We start from the raw sequence: 26,494 nt of genomic DNA, 5'->3' as shown, positions 1-26,494 counted from the left end.
CAGCCCAGAGGAAGATGGCCCGAGGGCGGCGGCGGGGGTGTGCGTGTGGCGGGCGGGGGCTGGGCCGCTCCCCGCGCCGGAGGGGGAGCCCAGCGCGCCGGCTCCCGCCCAGCGTCCCGGGGCCGCCGCCGGCCGCGCTCAGCGCCTGTCTCACGGCCGCCCCATGGTGAGGCACCGCGGCCGGGCGGGGGGCGGAGGGAGCGGGGAGCGGCGGGGCCGGGGCGGCTCCGCTTTCGCTTTCGCTACCCGCGCCGGCGAGGCGAAGGCAAGGGCCGGGCCGGGGCCTGGTGGGCGCACGGCGTGCCCGGGGCCGGGCCGCTGCCGACGGGGCCGGTAGGAGCCGCAGCGCGGAGCGAGCGCCGGGTTTCCCCCGCGACTCCCGGGTCCGAGCCTCGGCGAGGCCGCGGCGGCTGCCGCTCCCCCGGCCTGGCCCGGGCCCGGGCGGTGGCAGAGCGGCGGGGCTCGTCCCGCTGCCGCCCTGCCCGGCGGACGGGCTGGGGGTGCCCAGCCCGGGGTGTCCCCAGCAGCGGCTGGGCCCGAGGGCCCCCGCGGTCAGGGGAGCTGATCCGGGACAGAACTTGTCACAACAGCTTGGATTGTCTTATTTCTGTATTTACTTATTTGTTTATTCTTCGCAGCGTGGCGAATTGTTTAGCCTGGCATTGCCCAAGCTTTTAAAACTGTAAGTCAGGAAAAATGAACTAGTTTAGTCTGCTTGAAGCCTTTACATAAGACTTAAAGCCTGTCTTTATTGTTTTTTTTTTGCTTCTGCTCTCTGCACCCACCCCTCACCTTTTCAGGGCATGGTACAGGCAGGGTAGGCCTCTGAAACCTGTTGGTCTTAAGCTGTGGCAGGGGAGGTTTAGGTTGGACAGCAGGAGGAATTTCTCCACAAAAACGTTGATTAGACATTGGAATGGGCTGCGCAGGTAAGTGATGGAGTCACTGTCTCTAGAGGTGTTTAAGAAAAGACTGGCCGTGGCTCTTAGTGCCCTGGTCTAGTAGACAGGGTGGTGTTGATAGGTTGGAACTGATGATCTCAAAGGTCTTTTCCAACCTAACTGATTCTGTGGTTCTGCCATGAGAGCAGAGGTATAGCTCTGTTAATACCAAACACTCAATATTAGGGCTCTGGTTGCAGGTTGAGCTGTTGCAGCCTCTTATGGCAGTCGTCAGCCCACTACAGACTCGCTCCACCGGTTTAGCTTTGTGCAAAAGGTGTTCATGTGTTAGTCATTAGGTATTTTCAGCCCTACTGCAGCTGGCTTAAACATGTAAGTCTAGGACAAAATGCCTGTTGTCCACTCTGATTTCTCAAAATGCAGTCATGCGCCCTTGCCTTGCCTGGATCAAGTCCATGTTGCCAGCTGATCCACAAGTGCACAGATCTGCTGGGAACCACAGCCTGGCACGTACAGCTTCTGGGTGGTCTGTGGGAGATCCCACACGTGTGGCTGTTTATCCCACTAAGCAGTTTCGTGTTCCTTTGTGAACACGCTGGGACTGGTGACTGTGCCTTATTTCAGCCTAAAAAAACTATTCGTTGATTAATGTTACAGACAAGAGATGTAATTTAGTCCCAAAGTGCAGTTTGGCTGTAGCCTGTCACAGGAGCATGTTCCTCACTAGCTACAGTCATTAGTCAAGTGAGCAACGGTGAATTGTCACTGCAATTTTGGGACCAGTATTACTCTAGGAAGTGTTTCAGGTCACCTTCAGGAGAAAGCTGTTGTACATCCTTATGTTCTAATTAGTTTTATTTACAGAGAAAAACTTTTTAGTTTTAATTAGTTTTAATTTTAGTTCTAATTAGTTTTATTTACAGAGAAAAACTCTGTAAATAAACTTTTTGGCCTTTCAGCCCTTATCACCAAGGCATTTATGGTGGAAATACTTCTTCTAGTGCCAGCAGTTGTCTAAAGTGTTGTGAATGAATTAAAATCAAATCAGAGTGTTACATTGTGTTTCCCTGGGAAAGCAGAACTGCTGAGGTTTGTTGTATGTTGTTGTACAGTATTTGAATGGAGAGCACTAGTCAGTTTAACAGAAGTTCATGAGTGCTAATATTTGACATGTGTTAGCAGCATTTTCTGAAACTCCTAATAAGGAGTAAAAAGTATGTTGCCATACATGGGAAGAATTTTACCTGTGGTTGACTGCAACTATGTGGCTTGTGCTGCTACAGCATGCTTTGGATATGCCTTTTTTATTGACATAGTTGACTGAAAGTTATTCTGCTTCTGGGTCTTGATTACTTCTGAATAAGTATCACTTCAGTCACTGATATTTGGATCCAAGAACAGAGGCAAAATCACCTTCCTAAGAAGCTGAAGTTGAGTGCAGTTTTCACTTGCCTGAGGAGAGTGGCTGGTGGGCTGGACAGGGCTGCTACTCAGAGGGGTGGAGAAATGGGCAGACAGAAACCTCAAAAGTTCCAGCAGAGGCAATAAGAAAACCCTGCATGTAGAACAGGTTGGGAAGGCTTGATGGGGAGCAGCCTTGCAGAAAAGGACCTGTGTATTGTGATGGACCACATGCTGGTTAGAGGGCTGGAGTGCTTGATATTCAAGGAGAAACAGAGGTGGGCTTGTTCAGCCTTAAGAGGAGGCGAAACAAGGGGAGATCTTACTGTTGGGGGTAGAAGCTGTTGGCTGCTCTTGGTGGTGCATGGCAGTGGGATGAGGGGCAATGGACACAAGCTAGTTTAGCTACAAGGAAGGCCTTGGTGGTCATTGTTTTGGTTTGTTTGTTTGTTTGTTTTTAGCCTGGGCAATAGTCAAACACTGAAGGAGGCATCTGGTGAGTGTGTGGAGTGTCCATCCGTGGAGGTATTAGAACTTGACTGGACAAGGGTTCATGCAATGACATCTAATTCTGCTTGTACTGGATGGCATGTGAAAATCCCTGCCAACCTAAACTGTCCTGTTACTCTGTGATTACTTTAAGAACAGGCATTATTACTTCAGAAATTAATTGTTAAAGTTAAGCTTAGGAGAACACAAGTCAAATAAAGTATGCAAGGTTTCCTTGAAATTGCATCAGCAACAAGCAGCAATGCGAAACATTAATTTTATTTATTAAATGTTAATATTATATGAACTTTAAAAAAAAGTAAGACATTGCATTGATAATTTATGGCTCAGAATTTTTGTTGCAGAAGCTACTATACTGTTTCAGGCAAAATTAAGCAGGAGGTCTGATGCGAATGTAAGAAGTTCTTGAATTTCTTTCTTAGTTTTTCAAACTTGCTGCACAGTGAATTTTAGGCAGCAGCATCTTTAAGAGGTTGGTAGACGCTGTCATGGAAGTTACTTTACTGTCTGGGAGTTCTTAAAGAGAAGAAAATTACTACCCAGAGCCCTGCACGCAGCCAAATCTTCAAAATTCAGATCATCTACCCAAGGCCCATGGCCGTTATTTACATTAACTCTGCTTTCACAGTACTCCAGATTGTAAGTCATCTAAACTATCAGTTTTGACTCTTCTCAATCTCTAGATGTCATAAGGTTAAGGACAAATTTATGATGGTTTTAGCTTAATCTCTGCCCTATTTGTTCTAAGACAGAATGGGCTGTGTGTTTCTGTGAGTTCATGTTGTGTTATAAGCTTGAAGAATTTGTGTCATCGTGTCTTCAAGATGATTCAGTATTAAAGAAAAGCATGACGTGGCTATTAAATATCTTTAGGGAACCAATTTTTAATTAATTCTAGCTCATAAACTCATGGATTAGTATAAGCTGTCAGGAAATTAAATGTGTGTTTGAAGAGGAAGTACTACAGTTTGGAGTATGGTGCTTGTTATCTTTTGATCATTTAAAAAAAAAATCTGTTCTAGACTCACAGAGTTCAACTGTGATATGTGAGTGCCTCTTTCAAATGTTAGGGACTGTAGTGACCAAGGCATAATAGAATGTATTTTTTACCATCTTGTATTTAAACTACTGTTTTTAGAATGGTGAAAAAAGTAAATCAATACAAAAGGATTAAAGTTCTTATTGCAATCTGAAAAATGTGAGGTCAACCACCCACTGCATGTTTATTTGTAGGTTTGTATGAAGGACTGTTAATATTAAATGCCTTGGGTTAGAAGGGGATTTTTAAGACTGCTTGATAGTGTGTCTTTATAATTTGCGGTGGGAATGGTGTAGCAGTGACTGCAAAGTCAGTTGATGAAATAATTTCCTACTGAGGTTCTATAAAAGGAAAAGATGTGTCATTGAAACCTTAAAGATTGACTTCTTCTTACATGGTCTACTGTTTTCCACAGTCTACATGACTTCTACTAACATAGTCTACTGTTTCCCACAGTTTTCAACTTATTTGTTAGGTGAGATAAGTAAAGGAGGAGAGTGTTCTGTTGCATTCTGTTCTTCTGAAAAATGCAGCATTGTTTTATTTGCAACCATCCTCCTCCCTGTACCAGAAGTGCTTTCCCTTCCTTGCTGGAAGATGCTTCCGCCTTGGCTCCTTTGAATTTGGAGCAGGTTTGTATGTGTGCTCCCTGCAGCCTGCATGAGAGCGATGGGGCTGAACACTGAGCAGTTCAGTCAAAGACCCAGTGCCCTCACCTGGTGTCTGCCATCATGTGCTCTCTGCCTGCAGGAATCACAGGTCTCAGAAAAACATCAGCACCCTCCCTCTGCATTTTCACACCATAGGTAGATGTGAGAAAAGTAATGTCTAATTTCATTGTTGATAAGTTGTTTGACTGTGTGAAAAACAGGAATGTTTTTTAACCTGTGACATTCTGCTGTGGCTCACCTGTACCAGGAGGATTGTGCTGGTTTAATTACTTTAAATCAGTTTAGTTACTGAAAGAGGAATATCCAGGAAAGCTTTCTGATACAGTTGCTGATGTAGTTCAGGTACTTCCATGTAACCAAGTTAGCACAAGTCTTTCTACTGATACTCGTGATAAAACTTTCTCATACATACCTTCCTTCCCCTTATGTGCATTCAGCATAGTAGAACTCCTTTATGTTACTCCTAAGCTCTGTAGATAAATGCTATTACATACAATACTTCACATCTCTCGTTTAGAGAACTGAAAATAAAAGAATATGTTTTATGCATATGCAGGGAACAGAATTCAGGCTGCTTATATACCTGCTGGCCCTGCAAATATTTCAGCAGGCTGTTTATACCTCTTGCTGAGTGATGCCTTAACCATTTTTAGTAGTGGACATATGCAATTTGGAGTGCAAATCTTCATTCAGGAGCCCTTAACATTTCCAGGAAATGGAATTCCAAATTTAATTTTATTCTGGTGTCTTTCCAGGACATGTTTTACAATTTTTGGGATGATTCTGAAAGTGAATTTGCAAAACATGAGGTCTGATCCATCAAAGCATCTAATTGGAAGTTTTTTCCAACCTTTTTATGTGTCATTATGCTGCAAAGCATGTTTCCCTCTGCATTAATAACTTAGCTTTTTTTTTTCTTGTTAGTGTTATCTATGAAAAATGATCCCCAAAGCCTGCAAATAAGTGAAAATAATACATTTACATGCAAATACAGTGTCCAGATATTACGTATTAATACTGCTTAATTGTGGTTCTGGGGAATATATGATTATTGGGTAGACTGATTTATCTTACTTTGATTTCTTTAAAAAGTTATTCAAATTTACTCCTTCTTGTTTAATTTTTTTGGGTTTTAGGGGTTTTTACCTTGGTGAAGGTATATTGGACAACTGTTGACTTGAAAGCTGCTTTTAGGATGTCTGAAGATGAGGAAAAAGTTAAACTCCGCCGAATTGAACCTGCAATTCAGAAATTCATTAAAGTGGCGATTCCAACAGATTTGGAAAGGTTAAGAAAACACCAAATAAATATTGAGAAGGTTAGTGGTCACTTTTTACTAATGTAGTTCATTTTACAGTATAGAAGCAGTCACACTGAAAGATTATGTAGAAATTTTGATGAGAAATTGATAACAAAGTGCTTTAATTCAAATTTGGCTACATACGGAAGTTCTGTACTGGTTTGTAATTGTTTGCACAAAGGCCTTTATGTTTGTGGTAAACATCAATGTTAGCAGTAGTTTGATTGAAATACTTCTATGATAATTTGCATTTTATATATTTGTCATACATTTTAGCCATAATGAATGTGTTACAGTACTTTTGTGAGCAGTCTTGATGATTTTCTCTTAAGTACTTTTTGTAAAATTAACTTTCAGACATGTAAACCAAACATCCCTAGAGCTAAAAGGATAATTTTGTAGAATCTGATCTTGTTTGTTTTACAGGCTACTTTTAAGCAAAAATCACTAATTATGTCAAATTGCTTAGAGCAGCAACATTATTTACTTATGATGAAGCCAATATCTCTAACCTCATTTCATGAATATTGATTTAAACCTTGGGTTCCAGAGATAGTCTAAACAATTAATCTCCTAAATCACTGTTTGAAGAAACTATAAAATCAATATATAATGAAATTTGACCTTGAATACACCTTTTCAGAGGAAGTGGCTACCATAAATTCATCATCATTGCTTCTCAACTATTTGAGAGTCCAACTTTCTGTGTGACAGTTTTGGAAGACTTAAAAGCTATATCCATAAGAAATCAGTTCTCTGTACTTTTTACTTTCTTTCCGTGTTTTCCCCATGAAAATCCTTGTTTTCTAAAGCACATTCCATGGATTGGATGGCCTTTCACTCCAAGAGGGAATAAAATGCATGTGTATCCAAAAGAGTTGCAGGTTTCTGTAAGTCTCTGTTGGATAACAGAAGTTGTCTTGGTAGTACAGGAAGGTGGAGATTTTGTTTGGCTTACTGCCCTAAACATTGTTGGTGATATGCAACAACCTTTTCAGAAAAAAGAAGTGCTGTAAGACTTCTCTCTTGCTTTCAGTTTTAATTTCATTTCTTGTGATTGTGCCAAAGGATGTTGTGTGAAACACTTTTTACCTTTGGCTGAGGACTGCTGTTGTGGTGGGAAGATATGTAAAGGTGACACAAAATGAGAAATTAGGGTATCTGAGTGTTACTGTGGTGTTATACAAATGTATACGCTCAGATAAGACATTTATTGAAGAGCTTTTAGCATTTTGGAGATGCTGTGACAAATTTCTGAGTTCTCTCCATGTCCACTGAATACTTTCGAGAAGAAATGGAAGGGAACCAAAGCAGAAGCATGAAAGTTTCTTTCTGAAGAGGACTCTGAAAAGAATGGACACAGAGCAAAAGAGATTGAGTGTCTTAAGAGTAACCTAATGTTTTATACTTCTATTGTAGAATATAAAACTATTTGGCTATAGCACAAGTATGATTAATTGTCACAAAAATATGGAACTATAGAGTGATTTGGCTTGCAAGAGAAGCTCTAAAAATCATCTAGTCCAACCCCCCTGCCATGAGGTGGGAACTCATTCCGTTACATCAGGTTGCTCAAAGCCCCATCCAGCCTAGGCTTGAACACTTCCAGGGCTGGGGCATCCACAGCTTCTCTGGGCAACCTGTTCCAGTGCCTCACCACCTTCATTATAAAACAACTTCTTATGTTCAATCTCAACTTACCCTCTAAATGTTTAAAAGCATTGCCCCTTTTACTGTCACTACAGGCCTTAGTAAAAAGTCTCTGTCTTTCTTCTAAGCCCTCTTTATTTATGGAAAGGTTGCACTAGAGTCTCTCAAGACCCTTCTCCAAGCTGAACAATCCCAACTTTCTCAGCCTTTCTTCACAGGAGAGTTGTTCCAGCTCTTGGACCATTTTTGTGACCCTCCTCTGGACCTGACATAACAGGTTAGGATTCCATAGATGTTTTTACTTCATGGACCTCCCTCAGTTTTACATGTATTTGTTCATGATAAAATCATAGAATATTAAGGGTTGGAATGGACCCTAGAGATCATTTAGTCCCAACCCACTGCCACAGGCAGAGACACCTCTCACTAGGCTCAAGGCCTTATCCAAACTGGCTTTGAACACTGCCAGGGATGTGGCATCGACCTCCTCCCTGGGCAGCCTGTTCCAGTGTGTCACCACTGTCACAGTAAAAAATTCCTTCCCAATCTCTAACTTAAATTTCCCCTCTTTCAGTCTGTACCCATTACTCCTTGTCCTGTCACTACAGTTGCTGATGAAGAGTCCCTCTGCAGCTTCCTGGTAGGCCCCCTTCAGGTACTGCAAGGTTGCAATGAGGTCTCCATGCAACCTTCTCCAGGCTGAACAACCCCAGCTTCCACAATAAACAATGTTAATACCATCTCTTCTCAAGCTTTATTATCCTTGAGGCCCCCAGGGTGAACATGGTCCGGGAGTATGGCCTACTTTGTGTTGGATGACAAAGAGAAGTCAACAAGGAGGAATTCTCTGACCACGTGAATGTTGTTGCTCTGGCTATGTTAAGTCATTGCATTCTTTGGGCTCATCACTAGCATATTCGGAATTTTGAAGTAAAGTAATAAAACCTCTAAATATATAAAGCACATGAAAGTGCTGAGCATTTCTAGTAGAAATTATGAAGAGCAGTAAAGGTCTCCTGAGGAATTCTTCCTAACTGCATAACAGGATTTTTTAATAGTTATTTGGACAATGTATGACTGTCAATTGAAATCAAATAGGTGATTTTTCCCTAAACTGCTGTTAAAACCTCAGAAATTCCGGTTTCAGTACTTTTTCAAAGGTGACTGAATTGGAAGATCTACTGTTGATACAGAGCTTTTTGTCCATTTAATTTGAAGATCACAGGCAGTAATTTTAATGGCATAGCAATTTAATCAAAGGTTTTTGTTATTCAGTTTCCTAGAAAAATTACATTAATCTGACTTTGTTGAACACTAAACCTTTTATCTTCCGTAGCACTACAAAGTCCTAACATGAAAGAACTTCTTGCTCTGAAAATAAGTACTAACTCTAGATTTCTCATTGTATTTTAGGAAATTGACTAACTTGTGATCGTTATTGCTGTGGCATCTAAAGTTATGAAAATAATAATGGAAATATGTAGGCTGTAGATAAAGTTTTTTATTGGTAACAAAGCATATTAAGAAATTGAAGAATTAAACTTTACCTAAAAATACCTTGCAAATCATGGTAAATATTTTGTCTAGTTATTTAAACAATTAAATAAATATTCTAATGTTGTCTAATATTGTAAATGCATTCTTTGATTGTTTCAGCACACATTCCAGGAATCACAGCTTCTATTTCTATTATTTTACTACTCTTTTTCATGATAAAGTCGCTATATTATTTGTAACAACTGTCTATAGCAAGGACTGATTTAATTTAATGATGACAGGGTTGAAGTTCTTTTGCCAAACTTGCTCTCTCCTAATGTTATAACTAGTCTGGTCTCTGTCCCATGGGAAGTACTGTATGGATAGTTTCCCATTTAAGTTAGTGGAGCCTCATGGAGGTGCCAGATCTGGCCTGATGGTTCTTGTAGCTGTGTTTGTAACTATATAGAAATGTTAAGTGTAAATGAAGACAGTAGCATTGTGTAATGAATGCCATTTTCTTTGTCAATAGTATCATATACCTCATTGTCATATATGATCAGTACTACTTACCCACTACTTCACCCCTTTCTCCTTCTTCTGGCGTTTGTTCTAGTGCCCACCAAGTGATTTATGCCAGAGCAGTGTCAGGATGCAGCATCACTTTGATGTTAAAAACTGATGCTGAAACCCTAGGTGTCTGTAATTCAGTAAAACACATTGTAATTTTTTTTTTTTTTCACTAAAGATATTGCTATTTGCCTCTCTAATTTTGCAGTGGAATTATTTATGACTTGACTACTATCAGTTATGGAAAATTTATGTGATCGTTTACCAAAGGTGGCTTTTTTTCCTGCATAGCCAGTTGGTAAAAATAGCAATTTTAAGGAGTCTTTTTCCTCTGTTTTAGTATCAGAGATGCAGGCTCTGGGACAGACTGCACGAAGAGCACATCAATGCAGGACGAACGGTTCAGGTAAGGATATGAAAATGGCTGTGCTACTGATGGGATTAAATTGCATACATAGTTCTGGTTACCTCAGGGGTGGACCTTCTGAGAGTCATGTATTTGGCAGGTGGGTTTGGCAAGCACACAGCTTTGCTTTACTTAATTTAAAAGGTAGGAATATCATAATTGTGTCCTATAAGGCAAATACAGTCAGAAATGTTTCCATTTTCTTGAAGAAGCAAAAGTTTGGAGACTCTGATCTTTTGCAAGCTATCCCCTTACATTATTAAATTAGAAGGCAGCTCTTGCAATAAGGGATGCTGCTAATTTTAAAGCATGATTTTAGACATAGAGAACATCTGGACTACTAGTTTGGTGTACACATCTGTTGCTAAATAGATGATATCATCAAGGGAGGAAATACCAGCACATTTGTCAGCACAGGCATCATCTCAGTGACTTCATGCATAGTCATCCATAACTCAGCACACAGGGGATCTTACACTGTTTCTAAAAATACCTATGTCTTGATGAAAGTGATGCAAGAAGCTCAGCCAAACATCAGCTAAATAGCACACAGCCAAAGAAAAGCACAAAGATCAGATCTGCAGCACAAAGTTTGCTGAGGCAGGTATAGCATCTACTGGCTTGAACAGCTGTAGTGCCACTATTCTGGGAACAGACATGTTGGCCAGGAGAGGCATCTTGTGTTGGTTTCAAACGTGTTGTTCAGTGGAGGGACCTGTCTTTGCTGCTGTAAGTGACCTACACTGCATGTAGATAAGCAGGATTTGCCGGCACAGTCCTACACCACTGCATCCCACAATTCAATACTGTAAATTCCCATGTTTGTTTCAGTGCCTTACTGACTCTTGTGGGAAATTAGACTGGACTAAAAATTAAAAAAAACCAAAACCAATTCACCTCAGAAAGAACTTAATCCTGATTGAACAACAGAAGAAGATGGTAGGCAGAGCTGGAGTTGTGTCTTTTTTGAGGAATGAAAGATGTTAATGAGCTTTTTGTTTAGTATGGATGACATGAAGTTACACATCAAATCAAGTTGATTTTTCTGTTAATTGGAGGTTTGAAAGTTTGATTTTTCACCACATACTTTTGAAATTTGAATATAAATTTATTCTTCATATTCAAAGAATCTTCCAAAGGTGGAGATTCTATGAAAACAATGGCATTTTAACAGGTGTGGTGTAGTAAGCATGTGTTTTCTTATGTCTGTTCTCTAATCTATTTTTACATTTAAATTGTGGGAAAGGCTTCTCTTGTGACTTTTAATTATCAATATAATCTCTTTAGCAAGACAAAAACCTGCCAATAATTAGAGAAAAAATAATTACGTTGAAGATGTTATTTTTAGATATTTTAAGGGCTTTAATAAGAAAACTGTTTATTTGTCTCTGAAACATCTATATTTGTCTTGAATCTAAAGCTTGCTGTTTTCATTTTCAGCCAAAATAAATTTTCTTATATTTTATTTAATGCTTATTGCTTCTAGATCTGGATACAGATCTAGATGCATTAAAGTGGTTCACATTCTGATACCCAGAGAGCAGAATAAGTATCTGCATCCATGCAAGAAGCACAGACTGGCTCTTTGTTTTAATTAAATAGTTAGGAGTCTGGAGTACTTGATAATAAATTATATGACATGTAGAATGTGTTTGCTGTAAGCTGTTTAAATGTTTACCAATGGACTTGTGATCTGTTTGTTTGCAAAGAAATCAGATTAATTATTGTGATACCAAATGTTCTCTGCAGCACACACTTTGCTCTCAAAATTAGATGTTGTAAAAATACATTAGGAATCCCTAAGTCAATATTGACCCAAGGCATCCGCCACAGGTTTTAGACAAATATATGCACAGCCATTCTACATTTAATCCATGTGCACATAATTAGCCATTTTTCTGAATTTTCAGTTTACCCAGAATAATTACTTCTGTTGTACTTTTGATGATGGTCAAAATTATAATAGAAGTATAGATGAGCGTAAATCTATTGCTGTGCTTTTGGGTGACTGGGTGCCACATTAAAAATTTCTATAAAGGAAGGCAAAGAAAACAGATAAATCTTTGCACAGGGCATGAAGAGACCCTTTCAAAATATTGAGAAAATAGCTCTTGTATATCACGTATTAGTTTTTTTGAATGTGCTCTTGTATATGTTCATTTTTAGAGACAGTCCATGGACTTCTTAAAATGTTAAGGCCTGAATAAATTTGCAGTTTTCTAGGCTTTGCCCACATACATGCTGACTGTACCACACAATTAGTTAATTATTGCATGTTTTAAGCTAATTTCAGTGAAATGGCAGTATTTTGTTGTAACATCTAAGGTTTGCCCTGATCATTTCTGTAGTGAGAGAAAGGGAAATGCTACAGTTACTAGAGAGGAAATAAAACATTAAACCAAGAGAAAAGGAAAAATACTGTGGATGAACAGTCTGACTTTAGTCTGTATTCAGTCCATGAAAATAGGCTGTTCAGCAAAACACATTTAGGCAGACATAGTCTCTCCATTGTGTTGCTCTAACCTGGAAAGCTGCTTGAAAATTATTAATCTATTTCTTTTTTTTCCTTTTTCATTTTTATGATTTCTAGTTCAGCTGAAAATGGTTTACAAGTAAAAGGTGGTTTCTGGTCAGCTCTTCTTTGCATAAATCTTCAAAGCTCAGTTGTGTGGCTCAGGTCTTCTGTAACATCCCTAAAATGATCTTCAGATTAGGTACCTCTGTGGCATACTGTGTAGATATGTTGTGAGGACATCAGGGGTAGTATAGAAAACTTTATTTCTGCAGGAGATTGTTTGTGGTATCAGTGAAGGATCATGTAAGATCAGCTCATTATTGCAGCCTGTGGCCATCTGCAGGGTAAAGATATCCTTAAACTCAGAGTTCCTTTTACCTAGCCAGGAATTTTGTAAGGCTTGAGGGACAGAGAGTAGAAGTGAACTGATTGTGTGGTAGTGAAACAAAAAAGCCAAATAACTTTGTGGGATATATAAATGGGAGAGTAGTCAGTGTGGTCTGTCATACATTCTCTTTGGTCAGCAATAGTAGACAAAAATTGCAATTACTATAAAGAAAAATTCTGTGTCTTTTGGGTTGAATTTGGAGAGTTTGAAACTCAGGAGTTCCCATAAACAAAAAGAGAATTTTGTATTACCTTCCCTGCCAAGTAAGCTTTCTTTTAAAAGTGCAAACAGTTGGGATGACAGTGATACACTTTTAAGCTCTATCCAGAAATTAAACTCTGTGCCATTAAAATTATTATGGAAAGAAGTCACAGTCATTTGCATATCCATAACATTTATGATGTTACACCCTGGTGAGCTCCTAGGATCTATCTCCTCACAGCAGGGCTGAGCTTTCTTGCTAGGCTGAATCCTCTCACCTTCTGTTTGGTTGACAGTAAGTGGAACAAGAGTTCTCTCTTCAAAACCACAAAGGAAGAGCTACTAAAATTAAATTTCACTAAATAGGCAAATATCATCATCTGATTCATCCATCTTCTTGCTCAGAAATATTTCTCTTTGATCAGAAAGGTAATAGTGAACAGTGCAAGTGAGGATCTGATTTAGCCATTTCTTAGGATGAGCAGTTCGTACCTCTTGAAGCTTCTGTTCAGGATCTGTGCAAACTCCCATCAGCCAGTTGGTGTTGTGTTGGTCCTGCACAGGACTTGTAATTTGCCCCAGCTGTGGCTGCAGTGGTACAGATCCCAAGCAGAGCTATGTTTTAACTCAATTTCAGCTATGAAGTTCTCCTTTTTGTTTAGAAGAAGCTGCTGTGGAACCATTGTTATCTCATCCCAAACTCTGTTGTCACTGTTTCACAAGTTTTGTTCGATGTGTCTTTTTTTTTTTTTTTTTTTTCGGTCTCCATTATGGCTAAAGACAGGATAATAAGAATTTTGTTTCCTGTAGTTCTCAGAAATTAGGAAATTAAGTGTTGTGTCTAGATAGTCCCATTTTGTTTCTTGAATGAAATTCCTAGGTTTTATAAATGAAGAATTTTGGCACATGGTGCACTAGGACAGTGGTGACATTGTCCTTTTTTTAGTACTTAGGGGCAGACCAAGGGGGGAAGATACTAGGAAGAGCGAAGTAGACTGATGTGAGAAATATATGAGAATAGTTACTAGCTACCATGCTTCTAATTCAACTCAGTGTCTTGCAAAGTTAGTTTTTTTGTATCTCCCTTTTTGTTAATTGTCACTCAGTGGTTTTACCTGAGGTTAGTCTTGAATAATGTAGCCTAATTTGGCTAATAGTACTCTTAATTTAAGCATACAATCTAATCTAATCTAATCTTAGTAATTTGACACATGATTTTAATAAATCAATAGTTCTTTATTTGGATGCTTGTGCTATGTTACTTCAACATGTTGTTGAATAATTCCCTTCCTTCTTCTCTAGTTATATTTTCTACTATTCTTTTTTCAGCAATACTAAAAACAATTAATTCCACTAGTGTATATAAATAAAATTAGTTCCATCTAGTTCTTGCTTTTCCAGGTAGGCAGTTTTGCCTTTCTAAGGCATTACCTGTACCTGGATTGTATTCCAGAAGAAAACCTTTCTGTTTCTAACCACTTACTGGTGTTAATCCATTGTCTTGTTCTGTTGTGAGAAGAATATTCAAAACAATTGGTAAACAGTGTGATAAAGAATAGTATTTATTGTATCACTGGAATGTAATGCAATGAATATATTTTTGTTACAGTTCTATTTTTTTAATATAATTAGATAAAAACTCTGTCCTAAAACAATGTGGTATAATTTAAACCATAAATTTCTTCTTTTCATTTGCAGGAAGAGAAAAATTGTGTGCATTTTTAGATTTTAAAAGCCCAGGCAATAAAAACCCCCTTTTTTCTGGATGTTAGACAGAAATTTATATCATGGGAAATGCTTGAACACATACTCTTCTTGCTAGTTGTGAATAGTTTATCTCTTCTCAAAAGTCTTGTAACTAAAGAAATATTTATATGTTTTCTTAAATTTGATATTTCAATCAAATAAATATATTTGTCCTTCATCTGAAAAAAAAAGAGTAATCCTTCTCCTTTATCCCTGAAGTTGACTTCACAAAATGAATGTGATAGTTTTGGGGTAGTTGGTGATTGTGAATCACTGTATTTTGGGGTCCTGTGATGACCACAGTCACTTATTATTGAAAAAAAACCCCAAATTTTGATAAGCACTTACTTTATTTGGATATTATTGCAACTTGTTGCAACTTGAGTAAATATTTTGGCAAAGTCCTAAATTGATCCAAGAAACGGAAATAACTTCAGAAATTCCACAGTGAATTAATTAAATGCTTTAATTGAAACCCAAAATAAAACAAACTGACTTGAAGAAGTGGATAAAGTACAAAATTGACAGCCAGAAAATCAAAATAGTGGTGGGGATGACTTCACAAATACTTGTCCCTTGATCATAAAGATGATAGGTGCCTCCCAGGCACTGAAGGTTCCTACAGTAAGCTACAAAATAACTCTTAATATTCTTGCAGCAACTCCGTGCCAATATGAGGGAGATGGAGAAACTCTGTTTGCGAGTCCGACAGGAAGACATCCCAGTTCTGCAGAGGATGATCAATCCTGTTAAAGAGGAAGCTTCAATTGCTATTAAGGACTTCTTGCAGCTGCATTCTGAATCTGCAGAAGAACTTAAAAGGCAACTCAAGGAACAGGAGGATGCCTCTTTAACCAGATCTGTAACTCTGGGACAAGGTAGTAGAATTTAATTTCTGTATTTATTTATTCTCTATCATTGCATCCAGTATGCAATTTCCCTGACCAGATATAAATGATGAAAAAAAATGAGATTTCAGTTGAAGAGTAGTTGTTGTTGAAGAAGTTCATTTTCTTTTCCTACACCACACTTTTGTCATGATCTGTGACTGAATTTTGATAAGTGGAAAATGCTGAAGTATCTTAAAAAAATTAAAAAATTATCTATGGCTTTCCATGAGAAAGATCCTGTAGCCTTGAATCTTGAAATACTGGACTCTTCATAGGAAGCAGAATACTTACATTCATGTTTCAAGGTAGCTTGACTTATTTTTTCCTCCCACAAATCACTTGATCATGTGCAAGCAATCATTTTGGCCATTTTCACTGAATTAGTGAAGAAATACTAAAAAGATTTTTATATGACAAACAGTGTAATACAGCATTGGTGAAATATATGGAAAAGAGGAATCTTCCTGTAGAAAAGAACATCTCTTCCTGTAGCATTTTAACTTGGTAACTGACAAGAAAGAAGAAAATAGTATAAATCCATTTAAATAAAAGATTTTGAAAACACACTATAACATGCTAGGAATCAGACATGTTTGCTGGTCTTCCCTCTGTTCTGTATAAAATGTCTTTCAGTCCTTGTTCTGTCATTCTGCCATCCCTAGAAGTCTGTATTACGCCCTGGTGCTGGCTAGTGCTCTCTCCTAATGATCTGTGAGAAAGTTGGTTACATCAGGATTAAATCCTTCCACAGATCTGTAATTAGTTTGATTGCTGCAGTATTACTTCAAATGATCTGAGCATTTCATGTGTCTTAAAACAAAAGAGTATTCTTAGTCAGTGGCATTGTAGAAGAACCTGCTGTCAGATTTGATTTTGTGACCCTTCTTGGTGCTACATGCAGAATAAGAACTCTATCAAGTGTGATTAACAAGCCAGTGAGCCTCATGGTTGAGCAGGGAGAGAAGTAGATTTGACAACTGGACTTGCTTTCAAGAATGTCATGTGCAGTAGTATCAGCAAACCTTGTGAACATCAAGATACATCAGACACAGAATCATAGAACCGTTTGGGTTGGAAGGGACCCTTTGATGATCATCGCCTGCCATAGGCAGGGACATCTTCCAAGAGACCAGGTTGCTCTGAGCCCCATCCAACCTGGCCTTGGGCACTTCCAGGGATGGGGCATCCACAACTTCTCTGGGCAGCTTGTGCCAGGGCCTCACCAGCCCCATTGTAAAAAAACTTCTCTCTTTTTACAAGGCTAACAGAAAAGACTGAATTGGCTTCTGACATAAATCTTGACCTCTTCAATACATTCAGCATGTTGTAGTTGGTTGTTCAGTAGTTTGTCCTAATATCTTTGTGGATTTCAAAGTCTTTTCTCTTGCAGTCCTCTGGGAACACTTTATTCAAGTTCTCAGAAATATGCTTGAAATTTCAGAGGCCATTTCTTAAATGCTCTAGAGTGACTTTCATTAAACCCGAAGACCCTAAATAGGCCTAGTTCATCTGAACATTTTTAACCTATCCTCTTTATGTTTCAGCCTATCTCTCTTTTTCTTATTTAAATTAATTGCATCAAATACCAGCATAAAGCTACCTTTATGTCTGGCAATGCACTTCCTTGGTCTCTCTCTAACTTCAAAAACATTCACAGAAACTTCCTTGCTACCATTTATGCCCCTTGGTAGTTGCAATTGATTTGTGTCCTAGTCTTTATGATATTAGCTATCCATTCTTGCATTTTTCTTTGTTCTCATACTGTGTGTCAAATTCTTGACATCCAGGGCATGGAAGAGCTCTTGCTGAAGCCATAAACATCTTCCTCTGCATCAGGACAATTTGGTGTCATCTTCAGTGCATCCTATTTTGTTGGTGTCTGCCAGCAATTCTGGCAGTCATTTATCCTTTAGAAACTTCTTCCACATAGTTTCTGTTAATCATTTTACCCAATCTGTTGACATCTCTTTTGTGAGGAACTCACTGTCTTTAGTATTCAGTGATTCCCTTCATATATATTAGCCATTACTTTCAGTCTCTTTGTGAGCTCTTCTCTGTTATGATGAGAACTAAATTTAAGATCTCTTTTCTCTTGGTGACTTTCTGCAGTTGTTCTCAGTAAATTCCAGTATTTCATTGGAAAGGCCTTGTCCTGGCTTACTGCTCTTCTTTTTTACACAATTACATAGGTGGTGAATGGGAACTGGAGTTCAATTTCAAAGAACAGGGCTGCTTCTGAAATCTGAAATACCTTTGAAGTACAGAGGACATTGAGTATAACAGCACTTCAGAAGGACAATAAATTGATCAGAAAGATGGGGATGAGAAGAACAGAAAAATACTACTGGAATGACAGGCATCTGCAAGTCGGCTCAGGAATGTGGAAATAATTCACCCCATTTAAAGTGAAACAGACAGACAGGCAGACAACTAAATACAATTAAACAGGTTTTTTTCAAGTTTGCCTGCCTGTGCAAGCAGCCCTGTTGAATTGCTAACACAGACACAATATATTGCCTATTCTTTTGTGCTTAGAGGCTGCAGTCCTGAAAGCAAATCTTGGCTGTTGATCTTAATCAAAGGAGCTTCAATACGTGCCTGTTCTTTGTAGCATGTTGCTTCCCATCTGGTAGAGAAGGAAGGAGTTTACAAATTCAAATCTCTCATTTAGAAGGCATGTCAGTGATATGATACAGTCCCTTCCCCCATTCATCATCCTCAGATGAGGGTCAATAGAAATGGAATTTAATTGCATATTAAACAAATATTAACAAAAGGTTAGACTCCACTCTTAAAATTACTCAAATCTTTTAAGCAACATATTGAATCTTCTAGAGTATTAGATTTTTATCTCAAGTGTAATGCGGTGAAAAGCTGCTCTGTGAAATCTGCAGAGGTGTTTTGTATTATTTCTGTGGAGATGCTGTAAGTGAACTAGTGGAGCCACTTCCATTCTCAGTTCTATTAAAATTGGTTAGACTTGATAAAAAGTGAACTAGTGAATATAAATTTCTTACTTACACTTTCAGCCCAAATGTGATCACCTCCTACCCTTCTTGTTCTTTACTTTAGTTTTTTTAAGTAAATGAAGAATTTTTGTGAGAAATTTTTTCTCACTAATTTTTAGTTATTAGGTAATGATAACATGTGAACCTACTTGCAATTTTAATTTCTCTTGAATGTGTGTCATGCAAAACTTTGGTGTCATTCATACACTTTCAAGGATGTGTTTTTCTACAGAAGGTCAGCATAGATTGTTTGTAACAGACCAGAGTGAGGTTTTGGGAGGAGGCAGTTTTGCTTAGTGAGCTTTTTATTTTGCTTTTGAATTATGAATTTTTTAGTTTTAACCAATTTAGCATGCCTGTGGCTGATTAGGGAAGAGTATGCCTTTCAGGGCAGAAGAAACTTGATTTCGAAATAGGATTGTGTAGGATTGAAATAAGATCCTCAAAACCAATGATAAATGTCAGAGTATGTGTCAGAACAGTTTTCTCAGAAAATGCATACATTTGGATATATGATTAATTATATTGAAAAGGGGAAAGCAATATTTTAGAACTGAGTATACAACATTAATTAATCCGAGGTTATAAATCAAAAATATGTTCTGGAAGATCAGGTGATGATTGTAGAACATGAAGTGCCTTCCATGTCTGGATTCTTTAAGGAAAAGAGGTAGAAATAGTTAGAAAGAAAAACATGCCCAAATTAAACCCCCAAATTGCTTACTGCATTCTTGTTATTCTGTTTACTTAGTAATTATTCTAAATATCAACTTCATTGATGTTAGACTTTTACTGAGCTTAGAATAGGAAGATTAGGTCCTTAATGTATTTTGAGATATTGGGATAAAAATGTTGAAAAATGGACAAATGTTACGAAAATGTATCATTTTTATTTTATCTTAAATTAATTCCATGGATAAGCATGCACTGTTACTGATTTTTTTATTAATATGATTATATTTATTTGTTTTCCATTGGTCATATCTGTTGTTGTAACAGTTATATAATCTTATTATCGTACCTTGGCACAACCATTGTTTCTAAAGATTTTAATACAGTATTTACAGTTTACTGTTGTTAGACATATCTAACCAGCATCTTCCCCATAATAAAGCTTTCTCTTGGGATTGACTTCCCATGGAAGGAAACACCAGTGTCCTACTAAAGGAGTGATCCCCCTTCAGAAATTGAAATTGTCTGAATTGAGATGATCTTTGCACTGTGTTTACATACACACATTCTCCAGTCTGCCTTTCAGACTCTCAAGCTCTTCCTTAATCCTTGTATTGACAAGCCAAACTTTTTATTTTTCCTTATTGTTGCTCAGTTTGTTGTCCCCAGTTGCACACATGCCCATGACATCCACAGTGGCTCCAGAGTGGGCTCTGACTGGAGGAGGTGTGTGTGTGTCTGTCCATTGCATCTGCTCTCCCCAGTGCCACCTCACTGTCTGTCATTCCTCATTTTTAACACCATACTTTGTCCTAACATCTTCTGTGTTCAATCCAGGTGATTTAGGGAGGAACATACTTGAGGATATTTCCTGTATGGCACTGAGCTGCAAATGTCTGTCATCCTCACAGTACTGATACCCAACAGATCCAGCACAGAATGCTGGGCACCACATTACTTGGGTTTCACTGCTTTTGCTTTGAAAGCTTTTTCCTCCAGCTTCTTTTAGTTCCAAATGGCTGAAAATCAAACCACAAGCATGATAATCAATCATATAATGAAAAACTGTCTGTTCAGTTTTGGGAGCACAGCATTTTTATGTGTCATATGTAAATGAAAAGTTTTTTGTCCCAAGCTCAACCTGGTCAATACAAAATGAATTAAATCACCTTGAATTCAAGAGTATAATTTAGTATCATTTCAGGACTGGTTGTGAAAATGTGCTGATAGAAATGAATCTATTTCTTTGTCTAACGTATTTTTAAGAAACTGTAGTGCTGTAAATCTTCTCCCTGTATGATCGTTTTTGGGGCTGTTGCTTGGCTGGAATTAGGTTAAGTATCAGGTTACCCTTGAGAGACTTCAAGAGTGAGAAAGTTTGCACACCACCTGCATCCTGGTTTGGTGCATTTATTTATAAACATCATGTTTCTCATTCAGAAACTTTCTACAGCACGGAAGTGAAGGATGGCTCCCAAAGTTTAATCCAGATCTGCTCCCGCCTTCCGGAAATACCTCAGGAAGAAAATGCAGCCGAGTCCTGGGAAAGTTTAGAAGGGGTATGTTGGAACTCCCTCCCTGCCATGTTGGCTCTCTTGGTTTTAGAAACTATCACAAAGTAACATTTGGGTTTTTTTGCAGGACTTGATTGAGCTCAACCAGTTGGTGACTGAGTTTTCTCTCTTAGTCTGTGTAAGTATTAATTCTGCATTCTGTCCTACAGAGTCTCCTACAAAAACAGGGTGAATGGGGAACTGCTAGGTGGGGACAAAAAAGATGAGGATGTGCCTCTGCTGTGATTCTGGCTCTGCCAAGGTGGCACTTTGAGGGGGAAGCATTCTCCTCTTCCAGCACTAGTGCCAGGACTTGCTCCCAAGTTCTTGTCACCAGAGCAGCAACGATGTTCCAGCCAGTGCATGTGGCCGTGAGCTGAACCTTAGCAGGAGCTCTACAGTTGGCTGCAGACTTCTACCCAGGTCCTGTTAATTTTTACCATTTCTAACTGTAATGGTGGCAACAGCCTTCACTGCACAGGGTGGGTGTTTGTCAGGTACCTTTTCTCACTTTATCAGGTGTACTGAAAAAATCCCTCACCTTTATCATGCCCTTTCTCTCAGTGATCTCACAGCACTGCCAAAATATGGGTTCCCAATGTTTAGTTCTTCCTGTGCCACAGGGAATTTAAAAACAAATTATCATCTCCTAGAGAGTTCTTAAATCTCCTTGCTGTTGGGTTAGTAGGGAGAAATAACCTAGCTTTTATCCTTTCTGCTGAGTATGTGCTGCTTCATCTCTACAAAAAACCCAAGAACCATTAGACTGGAGAGGGATTCCAGAAATGTTCATCCCGTATTCTAAAGGCTAGAGGAAAAAGTCCTGTTCCCAGGACTTTCTGGATTTTACACTTAACCATCATTAGATGGAATAGCAAGCATCTAAGGTGGGTGGACTGCATAGTAGATGAACATACTAGAGCTGGTGTATTCAGCAGTTTCTGAATTACAAAGAGGCAAAAATTTCAGAATGCCTTTTATTTTAAGCTGAACATCAGCCGTCTCATTATTTTGTGACATAAAACAGCCTGCATACTGCTGAGATTAAAGTAAGAATAAACAAACTTATAGACCCCTTTATCTTCTGCTCCAGTATTCCCCAGGAGAGACTGCAGGGGAATCTGACTGACTGCATTTGGAGAAAGGATGTAATGTTTTTGTAAAATCAAACAGTAAAATACAGAGCAACATCAAGTATATTTTCAGTGCTGTCACTATTTCTGAAGTCATTGTTCTATAATGTTGTAATTAAACACTTCTGCTTAGATTTCTTGATGCAGCTTTTTATGTTGAGTTAGTACTGATCTTATAAATGTCCTTTAGTTTTGTTGTTGTTTTTTTTAACATGAAGCTCAGCAGGAAACAAAACAGACTAGTATGAATTATTTTTCCTTTTGGAATGTGAATTCCTCTATTCATATAAAAGATTTAGAAATCATATGTTTTGGGTTGTTTTCTTTAACTACAGCAAGACATTGTCTAAAATCCACCCTATATTATTACTTAATAGTTTAGATATTTTCAAAGTAAGTCTGTAGTTTCAGCAGGGTTTATCAGATGCTAATCATGGAGCACCACTAAGGCTGCCGGGCGCAGATGAAAGCTGCTGTGGGGCCCTGATTACAGCATTAAAATGGTGTGTATTGGCTCACTGCTGCTTCCCAGCAGGTTACCTCACTCATAATTCCTTTGCATCTAGTCGCAGCAGGAGAAGATTGACAGGATTGAAGACCATGTCAACAGTGCTGCTGTGAATGTTGAAGAGGGAACCAAAAACTTGGGGAAGGTAGGGATCTGCTCCTGCTGGTGAATCAATGGTGCTCTGCCTCCCAGCCACCCTCTGTATTAACCCCATTGATCTGCCGTCTTTAGTGCTGAGGGAGCCAGCAATTAAGGAAATAAGGAAGAAATGACCCACAGGTAGCAGGGAAAAGAAAAATCAATCTCTCTTGTAATTTTCTATCACATCCAGACTGCTAGGAAATACAATTATTTAATTTGGGGGGGGCCTTTTTAATACTATTCTGTTGCTACATTGGTTTACCTGCAAAGCCAAGTGCAGTCAGTGACTGGCTTACAAGAATCACATAAACATTAAAAAAGAGGTTGATGATAAGCTGCCATTTCCATCCCATTTCATGTCAATTGCTAAATAAAACCCAAAGCTTGAGTCAGGCCTGTCACTGAAAAATCTGAGCATTTTCTCAGTTTCTGATTTGATTTAATGATGGTGACCAGGTAACACCCAGTGTACACAGCAGCCAAAACCACCTGGTTCACAACTGCATACACAAGACAGCTGATTTTGAATTAGTTTTAGCATGTTCTGTCATACTTTTTAAAATACTAATTTGTAAGGTTTATTTATCACTGAGCATTCAAGTCATTGCCAAGAGCAGTGAGGGTAAAATGCACATCGCCACAGGCAAGTTTTCTAACTATTTTTTATTCCTTTACAGGCTGCAAAATACAAGCTGGCAGCTCTGCCTGTGGCAGGTGCAGTCATTGGTGGAGTGGTGGGGGGTCCTATTGGTCTCCTTGCAGGCTTCAAAGTAGCAGGAATTGCAGCTGCACTTGGTGGTGGGATTTTGGGCTTCACAGGTGGAAAATTGATACAAAGGAAAAAACAAAAAATGATTGAGCAGGTCTCTTCCAGCTGTCCAGAGCTTTCTCACCAAAGTGCCAAAAAATCCAGCTGAAGTATAGATTCATTATGGCCAGGAACAACAGTGTAGTAGCTGAGCTAATTACAGACTTGCAGCCTTGTGCTTTAAATACAAGGCTGAGTTGTGTGAATTTTGATGACAGTACTGTTCCTTAGGAGGGCTGAAACAGTGGTGTCAGAATTTCTCTTTTCAGATGTGGTGACATCAGTCTTTTCAAAATTATATGGATAACTTTTAATTATATAATTCTTAGGTAAGCTATATTCACAGCTGTAATGATGGGTGACAGGTGCTTCATGCCAAATTTGCACAAAGTGTCTTGCAGACAATGCAAAGAGATACTTGGAAAATCCTAGTGCTTTCCTATGAATGCTATGAGAAGCTGGAGCTTTTATTGCTGTGCTCCAAAGAAAAGAAAATAAATGCCATCAATCTTTCACAGTCATAGTATTTTAAATTTACTTGCATTTATTTGGATTCCCAAACTCTTCCTGCAATTCCCCAAGCTATGACTGATTATGCCTGTTTAATAATGCACAGGGAAGCATGTGCTGTCAAAAGAAAAGGTGAGACTTTTGGGTGAGCAAAGTGAAAAAAGTTATCATATCTGCCTCCATCAGCCATATCAGATCAGCACTGGAAGCTGCTTCTCCTCTTTTCAGGCACCTTTTTTTTTTAATTTGTAAACTCCTCACCTTGTTCAAAGTGCAGTTATGAATTAAGCAGTCTAAGCAGCAACCTTGCAGGATTTCTGCTGGAGGATAATAATTTTCCACAGCTGTTCAGCTCCTTGGCTTGTCCTGAGAACACCACACAGGATGAAGAGCCAAGCTCTGGCCTCCTGAACCTGAGGCCTCACATTGCTGAAGCAGCACTTACTGTAAGATGCTGCCCTGGCTTCTCCTGGAGCCCAGAGTGCCCTGGTGGCAGAGCTGAACAGCTGCCCTGGAAGGCAGTGCTGCAGCCAGGCCCACTCCCTCCACAGGCTGTTATCCTCAAGGGTGGCCTGAGGCCCCTTCTCAGTGCCAGCTGGCAGCCCCAGAGACTGGGACTAGGTTGGAAATGTCAACCTGATTCAGCTTACAGCCTAAACCACCCTTCTTTGGGCAGCTGCACTCTTGCACTCTTCAGTGCCAAAACTTCTGCTTCCACCCACACTGGAGAATAGCTGCTCAGCCTCTTCAGGATTTTGGGATCTGCTGTGGAGCCTGTACGGGGTGAGATGCTGGCAGTGCTTTGGCTCACTTGTTATAGTGGACACCTGTTACCTAACCCTCCTTAAGAAGCCTTTTGCTTCTGGAGCTTCCATTGTTAAATACAGAAGTGTTAACGTGTTGTTATTGTCATATAATCGTACGATTGTCACATAATCTACCATTTGGCACATGGTCCTACCTCCACCCTTTCAGGACACTTCCCACACTACTGCTGCTACTGTTTGGGGGAACAGAAATTGAGGTTGGGAAGCTGCTTTTTAAAGTTTTTAGATTGGTTGATTCATACTGAGCTCTGCTTGAGTCCAGTCTTATTAGGTGCACACTGAAGTCAGTGTTGAGATAAGGCTCCCTAGCAGGGAACACTGTCCAAGGAAGTGTACTATAGAAAGAGCTACCTTTCAATAACCACTACTTTGATATCATCATTGGAAATCACTGTCTGCTAATGACAGATGATGGGGTTTTGTGCCTAGAGACATTGTAAGCAACTGTTAGTTACAGCACAAATAACTTCTTCTGAGCAGTTATTCCTTATTACTTTTAAAATACTGAAATTGTTATCAGCCAGAGCATTACATCTATTTTAAGTAGGTCTGAGATTCAGGGAACCAATGTGTGCAAGAATAGTTTTCACTATTGCAGTAATTGCAGACATTGTCAAAACTGCATGTGTTGAAGCCATGGTGCCTGGACTGGTAAAATCAGCTGGAGTGCAAAAACATGGCCTGAGTCATTCAGCTCATTTGCTCCTGACCGGCAAAAAGCCCTTTCCTTTCAACACACCTACTTCAGATGTAAACACAGTTAATGAGCGTGTAACAACTTCATAGCAAGGCTGTTGATTTCTTTGATATTTATTTTCTACATTTAAAGGAAGAAACTAAGAAAAAAAATGTTTTGAATCAGAAACTGTGGCTGATCCTTTGTATGATTTTCAAACGCTCTCTCTGCTTTCCTGCTGTATGCTGTGGACTCCATCCTCTCCCCCCAAGCTGGAATAATGCCAGGACAATCTAAATTCATAAGACTGAATTCCTGCCCCAGCTTATACAAATTCAGCTTGGTGTGCACTCATTTTATGATAGGTCTACCATGAAAACTATTCTTTTCCCTTGCATCTTTGCAGAAGCAATTTCAAATCATTGTGTACACACTAGATGTGGGAGACTGTTATTTAAGCTATCATGTTTTAAAATAGGCGGGTTATTTACAAATGTGAAGGAACATCAGCATCTGAGTAATGAAACTAGCAATTAAAGTGCTAGGCGTGTTATTCAGAAGAATTGTAAGAAATAAATAATTCTTTCAAACCAAATAAAAGTTTTTGCCTATGAGACTGGTTGTAGCCTTTACTGAGAACATCAGGGTTTATTTCCTGTAAGCATCCTAAAAGAGAAATTCCTCCCAAATTTGATATTGTTCAAATAATTACACCACCAAGATGTAAGAAACCTGTAATGAGTTCCCAAAGCTATACTTCAGCTGTTGAAATATTTACCTTGACTGAAATGAATTCAAGTTCCTAAAATATGACATGCATCCAGTAACTTGTACACCCATGATAGCTCAGAAATGGACTCAAGTTCAATTGAAAACAGTTTGGAATAGGTTTGTTCCATAAGGAGATAATACCAATATTTTGACTTCTCCTGGAAAAGCCATGAGAGGTGTTAAAGGGAGTGGGAAGCTGAGCACCAAATGGTGGAATGGCTC

The 26,494-nt window shown here is 39.0% G+C and overlaps 1 protein-coding gene across 4 annotated transcripts; it reads left to right on the top strand.

Moving 5' to 3' along the window:
* STX17 (syntaxin 17) lies at positions 1 to 26,115 on the top strand. Of its 4 annotated transcripts, XM_085052376.1 has the most exons (9): positions 253 to 333; positions 639 to 682; positions 5,660 to 5,841; positions 9,860 to 9,925; positions 15,434 to 15,653; positions 20,786 to 20,904; positions 20,987 to 21,037; positions 22,598 to 22,684; positions 23,358 to 26,115. In XM_085052376.1, the coding sequence occupies exons 3-9, from the start codon at positions 5,719 to 5,721 to the stop codon at positions 23,595 to 23,597; spliced, it is 906 nt and encodes a 301-aa protein (XP_084908502.1). In that variant the 5' UTR covers positions 253 to 333; positions 639 to 682; positions 5,660 to 5,718; the 3' UTR covers positions 23,598 to 26,115. The 4 variants fall into 4 exon arrangements, with proteins under 4 accessions (XP_084908503.1, XP_084908501.1, XP_084908502.1 ...); XM_085052377.1 differs by lacking the exons at positions 253 to 333; positions 639 to 682 and adding an exon at positions 1 to 166; XM_085052375.1 differs by lacking the exon at positions 639 to 682 and having other exon boundaries at positions 203 to 333.
* Positions 26,116 to 26,494: the final 379 nt, after the last annotated feature.

This window comes from Lichenostomus cassidix, chromosome 2 (assembly GCF_008360975.1).
Source record: "Lichenostomus cassidix isolate B80296 chromosome 2, HeHo_3.0, whole genome shotgun sequence".
Taxonomy (NCBI): Eukaryota; Metazoa; Chordata; class Aves; order Passeriformes; family Meliphagidae; genus Lichenostomus; species Lichenostomus cassidix.
Note: the sequence above shows the minus strand (reverse complement) of the source record. Positions and strands in the feature narration are given on the sequence as shown.